Below are 12,313 nucleotides of genomic sequence, written 5' to 3'. Positions count from 1 at the left end.
AGAACTGAAATGAAAAGTCCGGTGCGTAATTTGATGTGGATGCTGGAGAACCTGAGGATAACGTTAAGGGGCTAGATCTGGATAGGAAAACACTGTGATGCAAAAGTTGAAGTCAGTGAGGAAGGCAGAAATATATTCTAAACGTCAGGAGATAATACAATGAGTATAAAGTAAATAATGTGGCTTTCATTTGAAATGCTACCTGATAAGAGGAAAAACAATGATTCAGAAGCAACTCTTAGGTAATAAGGACTGATCGTTCTTCTCAAAAAGAACTCAGACAGTAGGGAAGATATATCTTCTGGGAAAAGGGTTAACAATTAGAAGCTACCAAATTTCAGAGAAGGCAAGGGAGCAGAGAGAGCACATGGAAAAGATCCAGAGCAGGGGTTCTTAACCCAGGATCCACAAAATGTTGAATCTGTGTGTGATATTTTGCCTATCTGTGGTTTATTGGGGGAATATGTCCAGAACTTTCATCAAATTTTCAAATATGTCTGTGATCTTCCAAAACGTTAAAAACCATTGATCTAGATCAGGGTAACAAATTCAAATGCTTACAAGGGCTATGCCATCAGCATATGTGCACGATGCAGGCTGGGTTCACACACTGTTATGAAGCATAACTTGTAACCGATTACACTGCTTGTTAGAATTCTAGGCACAACAAAATCCAAGCAGCAAAAGGATCCAAGGGCAGTATGGAGCCATGGCAGCCAGACTATGATACATCATCTAAGTTAGAGGAAAATGGCCACAAAAGATAGGAGGATTCATAAGGCAGAGTATAGAGCAAAAAATCATGAATGTAAGGTAGAAAGACTGCAAAAACATAAGGAAAGGAAAAGAGATTTTTTGAAAAAAATCAAATAATGAAAACATAATAATATACACTAATTCAGAAAAGAGAACTTTCTTACAAAGTAGGAATGGAGATTAAGATATAGACTAAAGATGCTTACACAAGGCCTCATGCAATTTTTTCAACAATTAAGACCAGGACTTCCATTTCATGACCTTTAATTCTGTGCTCTTATTCATAAATATTTATATACTAAGCTCCATTCCCCTCTCTCTTAAATAACTATCCTTGGTACCATAGCTTATTTACATACTTGATAAAAACATAAATACAAGAACTCCTCTCTTCTTAGTTTAAGAGCTAAATAAAATATCCAGGTCACTTACCTCATTAAAACTATCCCACAGATCATCACTGTGAATGGATGCATAGCTATGATTATGCAGGTAAAGAACAATAGCATGTTGAAATACATCTTCACTAAGGTAAGTTTTCAGCATCAACAACAGAGAAGCTCCCTATTCAAAAAAAAAAGCAAAAAGGGGAAGAAAATAATAGAATACAATAGGTTTATAGAGATAAGAATCTAAGATTCAAAATACAATCACTGTAAGCAAATACTTTCATAACCCAGTGATAATACACTGTTATTTAGTCTCACATAACCAGTTGTGTACTATGTTGAAATTGTCTTAAAAAGTACTTTAAGAGGTTTGAAAAAGAATTAATGGAGTAAATTCCTATTTGCACTAATTCTTCTATAAGCCATTTTGCGTGGTCTCTCAGTTACTCAGTTTCAGTGTTAGTGTTAAAAAGTTAAGTGTTTTGGGCTTCTCTGGTGGCGCAGTGGTTAAGAACCCACCTGCCAATGCAGGGGACACGGGTACGAGCCCTGGTCCGGGAAGATCCCACATACCGCGGAGCAACTAAGCCTGGGCACCACAACTACTGAGCCTGCACTCTAGAGCCTGCGAGCCACAACTACTGAGCCTGCGTGGCACACCTACTGAAGCCCGTGTGCCTAGAGCCCGTTCTCTGCAATGAGAAGCCACCACGATGAGAAGCCCGTGCACTGAAGAGTAGCCCCCGCTCACTGCAACTACTGAAAGCCCGTGCGCAGCAATGAAGACCCAACGAAGCCAAAGATGAATAAAATAAATAAATAAATTTAAAAGAAAAAGTTAAGTGTTTTTATATACATATATGTTTTTAAATTGGGGTATAGTTGCTTTATAATGTTGTGTTAGTTTCTGCTGTACAATGAAGTGAATCAGCTATAAGTATACATATATCTCCTCCCTCTTGGACCTCCCTCTCACCACCCCCATCCCACCCATCTAGATCACCACAGAGCACCGAGATGAATGGATAAAGAAAATGTGGAAAAAAAAAAAAAAAAAAAAGAAAATGTGGTACATATATAAAATGGAATATTACTCAGCCTTAAAAAGGAACAAAATTGGGTCATTTGTAGAGACATGAATGGACCTAGAGTCTGCCATACAGAGTGAAGTAAGTCAGAAAGAGAAAAACAAATACTGTATATTAACGCATATATGTGGACTCTGGAAAAATGGTACAGATGAACCTATCTGTAGGACAAGTATAAATATATTTTTAATTTAAAAAATGCCAAATTTTCTGTGGCATTCCCCACCCTTATCTCCAATGCTTAAAGCACACTGCTGGAGACAATAAAGTAGCTGAACTCTCAAAAGGTCTCTTTGCTAGGGAGTACATTAATTTCAGATTTTAGTATGTCATGATGCTGAAGTTGTTTTCAAGATCTCTCTTCTTCCTGCAGACTCACTTCAAATATGTTTGGAATATATGAATGTACGTACAGGGTAGTAAGCATACACCAAAAATTCAGAGTCAGACATGCAACTGCTAAAGGGCACACTATACTCACTGATGCACGTCATCTTCTCCAGTCTTAAAATAACCGCCTCCTCTGTGAAGCCTTCCCCGATTTGAGACACAAATCGTATTTCTCCATATTCAAAAGCAATTTATACCATACTTCCTGCATCTGCTATAGATATATTTTTATTTCCTCTTCTAGACTGTAAGTTAATTTAGGGAAAAACTGAAAAGCTCAATTCCTATGACTAAAATAATGCCTGGTACAGAGGAGGCACTCAAATACTTTTTGAATGAATTTCACTTCTGATAAAAATGTAGCAATGTTAAGTCATCAAGATTATCAGATACACATAACTGAACTTAATATCTACTACTTAATACCTATTACTCTCATTTCTGTAACACACTTCAGTGCTACTATAAATTTAAATGCTCATTCTTTTTTGTTGTTGTTGTTTTTAATCTTTATTGCAGTATAAATGCTTTACAGTGTTGTTAGTTTCTGCTGTATAACAAAGTGAATCAGCTATACGTATACATATATCCCCATATCCCCTCCCTCTTGCGTCTCCCCCCCCCCAATCCCACCCCTCTAGGTGGTCACACAGCACCAAGCTGATCTCCATGTGCTCTGCAGCTACTTCCCACTAGCTATCTATTCTACATTTGGTAGTGTATATATGTCAATGCTACTCTCTCACATCGTCCCAGCTTACCCTTTCCGCTCCGCATGTCCTCAAGTCCATTCTCTACGTCTGTGCCTTTATTCCTGTCCTGCCCCAGCTTCCTCAGAACCATTTTTTTTCCTCTAAGATTCCATATATATATGTTAGCATACAGTATTTGTTTTTTTCTTTCTGACTTACTTCACTCTGTGTGACAGACTCTAGGTCAATCCACCTCACTACAAATAACTCAATTTTGTTTCTTTTTATGGCTGACTAATATTCCATTGTATATAGGTGCCACATCTTCTTTATCCATTCATCTGTCGATGGACACTTAGGCTGCTTCCATATCCTGGCTACTGTAAATAGCACTGCAATGAACACTGTGGTACATGACTCCTTTTGAATTATGGTTTTCTCAGGGTATACGCCCAGTAGTGGGATTGCTAGGTCATATGGAAGTTCTATTTTTATTTTTTTAAGGAACCTCCATACTGTTCTCCATAGTGGCTGTATCAATTTACATTCCCACCAACAGTAAAAGAGGGTTCCCTTTTCTCCACACCCTCTCCAGCATATTCTGTTTGTAGATTTTTGGATGATGGCCATTCTTACCGGTGTGAGGTGATACCTCATTGTAGTTTTGATTTGCATTTCTCTAATGATTAGTGATGTTGAGCATCCTTTCATGTGTTTGTTTGTAATCTGTATATCTTCTTTGGAGAAATGTCTGTTTAGGTCTTCTGCCCATTTTTGGATTGGGCTGTTTCTTTTTCTGATATTGAGCTGCTTGTATATTTTGGAGATTAATCCTTTGTCAGTTGCTTCATTTGCAAATATTTTCTCCCATTCTGAGGGTTGTCTTTTGGTCTTGTTTATGGTTTCCTTTGCTGTGCAAAAGCTTTGAAGTTTCATTAGGACCCATTTGTTTATTTTTATTTCCATTTCTCTAGGAGGTGGGTCAAAAAGGATCTTGAAGTGATTTATGTCATAGAGTGTTCTGCCTATGTTTTCCTCTAAGAGTTTTATAGTATCTGGCCTTTCATTTAGGTCTTTAATCCAGTTTGAGTTTATTTTTTATAGGTGTTAGGGAGTGTTCTAATTTCATTCTTTTACATGTAGCTGTCTAGGTTTCCCAGCACCACTTATTGAAGAGGCTGTCTTTTCTCCATTGTATATTCTTGACTCCTTTATCAAAGATAAGGTTACCATATGTGCGTGTGTTTAACTCTGGGCTCTTTATACTGTTCCACTGATCTATATTTCTATTTTTGTGCCAGTACCATACTGTCTTGATTACTGTAGATTTGTAGTATTGTCTGAAGTCAGGGAGCCTGATTCCTCCAGCTCCATTCTTTGTTCTCAAGTTGCTTTGGCTATTTTGGGTCTTCTGTGTTTCCATACAAATTGTGAAACTGTTTGCTCTAGTTCTGTGAAAAATGCCATTGGTAGTTTGACAGGGATTGCACTGAATCTGTAGATTGCTTTGGGTAGTATAGTCATTTTCACAATGTTGATTCTTCCAATCCAAGAACATGGTATATCTCTTCATCTGTTTGTATCATCTTTAATTTCTTTCATCAGTGTCTTATAGTTTTCTGCATACAGGTCTTTTGTCTCCTTAGGTTGGTTTATTCCTAGGTATATTATTTTTTGGTTGCAATGGTAAATGGGAGTGTTTCCTTAATTTCTCTTTCAGATACTTCATCATTAGTGTATAGAAATGCAAGAAATTTATGTGCATTAATTTTGTATCCTGCAACTCTACCAAATTCATTGATTAGCTCTAGTAGTTTTCTGGTAGCATCTTTAGGATTCTCTATGTATAGTATCATGTCATCTGCAAACAGTGACAATTTTACTTCTTCTTTTGCGATTTGGATTCCTTTTATTTCTTTTTCTTCTCTGATTGCTGTGGCTAAAACTTGCAAAACAATGTTGAATAACAGTGGTGAAAGTGGGCAACCTTGTCTTATTCCTGATCTTAGTGGAAATAGTTTGAGTTTTTCACCATTGAGAACAATGTTGGCTGTGGGTCTGTCATATATGGCCTTTATTATGTTGAGGTAAGTTCCCTCTATGCCTACTTCTAGAGGGGTTTTATCATAAAGTGTGTTGAATACTGTCAAAAGCTTTTTCTGCATCTATTGAGATGATCATATGGTTTCTCCTTCAGTTTGTTAATATGATTTATCACATTGATTGATTTGCGTATACTGAAGAAACCTTTCATTCCTGGGATAAACCCCACCTGATCATGGTGTATGATCCTTTTAATGTGCTGTTGGATTCTGTTTGCTAGTATTTTGTTGAGGATTTTTGCGTCTATGTTCGTCAGTGATATTGGCCTGTAGTTTTCTTTCTTTGTGACATCTTTGTCTGGTTTTGGTATCAGGGTGATAGTGGTCTCGTAGAATGAGGTTGGGAGTGTTCCTCCCTCTGCTCTATTTTGGAACAGTTTGAGAACGATAGGTGTTAGCTCTTCTCTAAATGTTTGATAGAATTCGCCTGTGAAGCCATCTGGTCCTGGCCTTTCGTTTGTTGGAAGATTTTTAATCACAGTTTGAATTTCAGTGCTTGTGATTGGTCTGTTTATATTTTCTATTTCTTCCTGGTTCAGTCTTGGAAGGTTGTGCTTTTCTAAGAATTTGTCCATTTCTTTCAGGTTGTCCATTTTATTGTGATAGAGTTGCTTGTAGTAAACTCTCATGATCCTTTGTATTTCTGCAGTGTCAGCTGTTACTTCCCCTTTTCCATTTCTAATTCTGTTGATTTCCGTGTTCTCCCTTTTTTTCTTGATGAGTCTGGCTAATGGTTTGTCAATTTTATATTCTCAAAGAACCAGCTTTTAGTTTTATTGATCTTTGCAATTGTTTCCTTCATTTCTTTTTCATGTATTTCTGATCTGATCTTTATGATTTCTTTCCTTCTGCTAACTTTGGGTTTTCTTTGTTCTTCTTTCTCTAATTGCTTTAGGTGTAAGGTTAGGTTGTTTACTTGAGATTTTTCTTGTTTCTTGAGGTAGGATTGTATTGCTATAAACTTCCCTCTTAGAATTGCTTGTGCTGCATCCCACAGGTTTTGGGTTGTTGTGTTTTGATTGTCATTTTTTCCAGGTATTTTTTGATTTCCTCTTTGATTCCTTCAGTGATCTCTTGGTTTTTTAGTAGTGTATTGTTTAGCCTCCATGTGTTTGTATTTTTTTACAGCTTTTTTCCTGTAATAGATATCTAGTCTCATAGTGTTGTGGTCGGAAAAGATACTTGATACGATTTTAATTTTCTTAAATTTACCAAGGCTTGATTTGTGACCCAAGATATGATCTATCCTGGAGAATGTTCCATGAGCACTTGAGAAGAAAGTGTATTCTGTTGTTTTTGGATGGAATGTCCTATAAATATCAATTAAGTCCATCTTGTTTAATGAGTCATTTAAAGCTTGTTTCCTTATTTATTTTCATTTTGGATGATCAGTCCATTGGTGCAAGCAGGGTGTTAAAGTCCCCTACTATGACTGTGTTACTGTCGATTTCCCCTTTTATGGCTGTTAGCATTTGCCTTATGTATTGAGGTGCTCCTATGTTGGGTGCATAAATATTTACAATTGTTATATCTTCTTCTTGGATCGATCCCTTGATCATTATGTAGTGTCCTTCTTTGTCTCTTCTAATAGTCTTTATTTTAAAGTCTATTTTGTCTGATATGAGAATGGCTACTCCAGCTTTCGATTTCCATTTGCATGGAATATCTTTTTCCATCCCCTCACTTTCAGTCTGTATGTGTCCCTAGGTCTGAAGTGGGTCTCCTGTAGACAGCATATATACGGGTCTTGTTTTTGTATCCATTCAGCCAGTCTATGTCTTTTGGTGGGAGCATTTAATCCATTTACATTTAAGGTAATTATCAATATGTATGTTCCTGTTCCCATTTCCTTAATTGTTTTGGGTTTGTTTTTGTAGGTCTTTTCCTTCTGTTTTGTTTCCTGCCTACAGAAGTTCCTTTAGCATTTGGTGTAAAGCTGGTTTGGTGGTGCTGAATTCTCTTAACTTTTGCTTGTCTGTAAAGGTTTTAATTTCTCTGTCGAATCTGAATGAGATCCTTGCTGGGTAAGCTTTGTTGTAGGTTTTTCCCTTTCATCACTTTAAATATGTCCTGCCACTCCCTTCTGGCTTGCAGAGTTTCTGCTGAAAGGTCAGCTGTTAACCTTATGGGCATTCCCTTGTATGTAATTTGTTGCTTTTCCCTTGCTGCTTTTAATATTTTTTCTTTGTATTTAGTGTATTTAGCGATAGATTGAGTAATATGTTTCTTGGCATGTTTCTCCTTGGATTTATCCTGTATGGGACTCTGCCCTTCCTGGACTTGATTATTTCCTTTCTCATGTTAGGGAAGTTTTCAACTATAATCTCTTTAAATATTTTCTCAGACTCTTTCTTTTTCTGTTCTTCTTCCAGGACCCCTATAAGTCAAATGTTAGTGCATTTACTGTTGTCCCAGAGGTCTCTGAGACTGTCCTCAATTCTTTTCATTCTTTTTTCTTTATTCTGCTCTGTGGTAGTTATTTCCCCTATTTTATCTTCCAGGTCACTTATCCAGTATTCTGCCTCAACTATTCTGCTCTTGATTCCTTCTAGAGAATTTTTAATTTTATTTATTTTGTTGTTCATCATCGTTTCTCTTTCATTCTTCTAGGTCCTTGTTAAACATTTCTTGTATTTTCTCCATTCTATTTCCAAGGTTTTGGCTCATCTTTAACTATCACTACTCTGAATTCTTTTTCAGGTAGACTGCCTATTTCCTCTTCATTTGTTAGGTCTGGTGGGTTTTTACCTTGCTCCTTCATCTGCTGCATATTTCTCTGTGTTCTCATTTTGTTTAACTTACTGTGTTTGGGGTCTCCTTTTTGTAGGCTGCAGGTTTGTAGTTCCTATTGTTTTTAGTGTCTGCCCCCAGTGGGTGAGGTTGGTTCAGTGGCTTGTGTAAGGTTCCTCGTGGTGGGGACTGGTGCCTGTGTTCTGGTGGGTGGGGCTGGATCTTGTCTTTCTGGTGGGCAGGGTCGTGTCCGGTGGTGTGTTTTGGGGTGTTGTGAACTTAGTATGATTTTAGGCAGCCTTTCTGCTAATGGGTGGGGTTGTGTTCCTGTCTTGCTAGTTGTTTGGCATGGGGCGTCCAGCACTGGAGTCCGCTGACAGATGGGTGGGGCTGGGTCTTAGCGTTGAGACAGAGATCTCTGGGAGAACTCTCACCTATTGATATTACATGGGGCTGGGAGGTCTCTGGTGGTCCAATGTCCTGAACTCCCTTCTCCCACCTCAGAAGCTCAGGCCTGACACCACGCCAGAGCACCAAGACCCTGTCAGCCACATGGCATGTGAGGACACAGCAAGAAGACAGCTGTCTACAATCCAGGAAGAGAGCTCTCACTAAGACCCAAATTGGCCAGCACCTTGATTTTGGACTTTCAGCCTCCAGAACTCCAAACACTGGAACTCCACACTCTAGAGGTTCTCCTCTGGATGTGCTATCTCTCCCTTTCTGGGCATGTCCTCTAAATGCTCATTCTTGTTCTCAATAGATCCCGTTCTCTCCTGCATCATTAACTTTCCCTCTCTACTGTAACATTCCATTAACAAAAACTATGTATCAGTCCTCAGTTTAAACAAATAAGATCCCCTTCCTTTCCTTAACCCTGTGCCTCCTCCAATTATCACCCTATTTCTTGTTCCTCCTGTGAGGTAAACTCCTCAAAAGAGTTGTCTGCATTTGCCACCTCCATTTGCTCTGTTTCCATTTTCTCTTGAGTCATCTTCTGACCATCACTCCACTGAAAGTGGTTTTATCAAGGTCACTGGTGAATCTCATGGTGTCAAACCAATGTCAATTCTCAGGCTCACCTTTATCAACCTACTAGTAGCATTTGATATGAGTGATCACCCACTCCTCCTTGAAAGTCTTTCTGCACTTGGCCTTGGCATACCACTCTTGATTCCTCCCCTAACTAACCATCCCTTTCTGTCTCTTTTGTAGGATCCTCCTTATTTTCTCAAGGACTAAATTTTGGTGTCCCTGGCATTTAATCTTCAGACTTCTTTTCTTCTCTAAATTTCTTCCTAGATGATCTTCTCAATGCCAGGGGTTTTAAATGACCTGCAAATTTATATATCTAACCAGACTTCCCCTCAATTCCAGACTCATATCCAACTACATGCCTATTATCTCCACTTACGCACCTCAAACTTACTCAAAAATTGAACTTTTTTTTCTTCTTGCCCCAAATCTACTCTTCCAATAATCTTCTCATTTCAGCAAATAACAACTCCATTTTTCCAACTGTTCAGGCAAAAATCTTAAAGTCGTCCTTGACTCCTCTCTTAATTCCACATCTAATCCATTAGTAAATTCTACTGGATTAACGTTTACCATATATTCTAAAAACAACCATTGCTCATTACTTTCAGTACTATCACCCTTGTCCATGCCACCAATATCTTGCCACTGGTCTATTACAACAACCTCCCAACTAGTCATCTTGATTCCATATGATGTTGAAGGCTGATTTAAAAAAAAAAATCATACTACGGTAGTTCCCTCATCAAATGGCTTTTCATTCCACTTTGCAAAAAATCAAGGTCCTTACTACGTCCAGTAAGATGATCTACAATGATGTGGCCCCTTATAATCCTTCTCACTTCATCTACTACTTTCCCCTGTGTTTATTCCACTCCAGACACGTTGGCTCCTTGCTGGTGCTTGAACCTGCCAACCAATCTTCATCTCAAGCTGTGTGGGTCCCCAAGACAAGTCCCAGGTATGATGACGTGTTAGGAGGACTCACAGGACTCAGTAGTCACATTCACCACTATGATTTATTACAGTGAAAGGACATGAAGCTAAATCAGCTAAGGGAAAAAGTTCATGGGGTGAACAAGTACAAGCTTCCAGGAGTCCTCTGCAGTGGAGTAAGACAGGATGCACTTAATTCTCCCAGGAACAAGTTGTGACAACATGTATAAAATGTTGTCTATCAGGGAAGTTCATCAGAGACTCAGTACCTGGGATTTTTATTGGGGGCTAGTCATGGAAGTGTCCTCTGCCTAGCAAGTACCAAAACTCCAGACTCCCAGAAGGAAAACAGATGTTTAGCATAAACCACATTGTCTGTACAAACAGTGTGGGCACAGTGAATCATTCCTATCAGGGAATGGTGGTAACTCTCCCCAAATCCAAGTTGCCAGATACCAGCCAAGAGCCAGCCTTACAATTATGCCTTTCTAATGATAGCAGTCTCAGGCCTACTATGTTAACTCATTTCTGCACACAAGCCCTATGCACTGGTTATTTCCTCTTCCTGGAACATTTTTCCCCCAGAAGTCCACATGCCTTGTTCCCTCACATCCTCCAGATGGTATTCAAATATCACCTTATCAGTGGTCTTCCCCAACCATCTTATATAAAATAGCATTTCCTTTGTCATTCTCATTTCCCTTACCACGCTTTATTTTCATGTTAGCACTAATCACCAAACAAAATATCTATTTATTTATTCATTTGTATTGTGTCTGTGCCTATCTCTGACCCCTGAAATAGAAGCTCCATGGTAAAAGTGACATAGGCTGCCTTATTTCCTGATGTATCCCCAGCACCTAGGACAATGTTAGGTAGATGGTTGGTACTTGTATGATTTGCTAAATGACTAAATCCTCACAAGGCAACCCACATCAGAATTAGGCTTGCAGATCATGAAGATCAAATAGAACATGTCTGTCAAACACATTTCCCTAGTGACACTTACTACTTCTTGCACACAATAATGGTAAGTTACCCAGTGTCCTATTTTTCTCTGTTATGTGGGATATTTGCCAGATTCCCAATTCTGAAATAAGTAGTTCCCATGCTGACAGGGATAAGGTATGCTGTGGAGACAACATGCTCAGAAGACACTGAATTCTGGGTTTGGAAGAGCTCTGTAGCAAGAGATCCTGAAATAACTGTTCTATATAAGAAAAGAATTGCAGGTCGTAAAATTTTCTTTATTGGCAGGTCCAGTATGGGCTTTAAAAATCACAACACATAGCAGTAGCTCTAATTGGAATACATTTAATATAGCTAATTGAACTCCTGATTTCCTCATTTATTAACAGTACTACCATTCTCCCTGCCAGTCAGGCTTGAACCTGGAACACATTTCTGCTCCTTCTTTTTTTTTTTTTTTTTTTTGCGGTACGCGGGCCTCTCACCGCTGCGGCCTCTCCCGCCGCGGAGCACAGGCTCCGGACGCGCAGGCCCAGAGACCATGGCTCACGGGCCCAGCCACTCCGCGGCACGTGGGATCCTCTCAGACCGGGGCACGAACCCGCGGCCCCTGCAACGGCAGGCAGACTCCCAACCACTGCGCCACCAGGGAAGCCCTCTGCCTCCTTCTTTACCTGCTTTACCCCGTCGCTAAGTCCTTTAAGTACTTCCCTACACTCAGGGTTTTTTCACATCCATCATTTCCCTTCTACTCTCACTACCACTTCTAATTTTAAACTTTTACCATTTCATGCTTGTACTTCAGCAGCAATTTCCTGATTTTAGGTCTCTCTCCACTTAAATCTACTTTATAAACTGAAACAAATTAATTTTCCTAAACAGTCACTTGATCAAGCCATTCCTCTATTGAAAAATCTTTTAAAGCTTCCCACTGATTACAGAAAAAGTCCAGATTCCTGATGGCATTCAGGATCTTCTACAACTGAGCCCCAACCTACCTTTCTCATCTTTCCCCTACTCTACATGTGGCTTCCACTGCAAACATCTGATACCTAAACAAAATTTCCCTGCCCATTAGTATTCCTGACTTTTTCTTTGCAGACCTCATCATCCCACTCTTGCCCTATTCTATTGTTCCCATTCCTCTTTACCTATATTCTTCCTATTATTTAATTATTTAAAATTATTTATTATTAAAAATTATTTAATATTAATTATTCATCTCA

The 12,313-nt window shown here is 38.9% G+C and overlaps 1 protein-coding gene across 3 annotated transcripts in view; it reads right to left on the bottom strand.

The window, feature by feature from the left end:
• The window catches only part of LNPEP (leucyl and cystinyl aminopeptidase), a 100,435-nt gene that overhangs the window by 24,550 nt on the left and 63,572 nt on the right, over positions 1-12,313 (bottom strand). For all 3 annotated transcript variants that reach the window (XM_029216418.1, XM_029216419.1, XM_029216420.1), the window contains exon 9: positions 1,189-1,320. In XM_029216418.1, the coding sequence (XP_029072251.1) occupies positions 1,189-1,320 (132 nt within the window). The remainder of the gene's footprint in view (positions 1-1,188; positions 1,321-12,313) is intronic.

The sequence above is a fragment of the Monodon monoceros genome, unplaced genomic scaffold (assembly GCF_005190385.1).
Source record: "Monodon monoceros isolate NGI ecotype Baffin Bay Population unplaced genomic scaffold, NGI_Narwhal_1 Super_Scaffold_12, whole genome shotgun sequence".
NCBI lineage: Eukaryota > Metazoa > Chordata > Mammalia > Artiodactyla > Monodontidae > Monodon > Monodon monoceros.
Note: the sequence above shows the minus strand (reverse complement) of the source record. Positions and strands in the feature narration are given on the sequence as shown.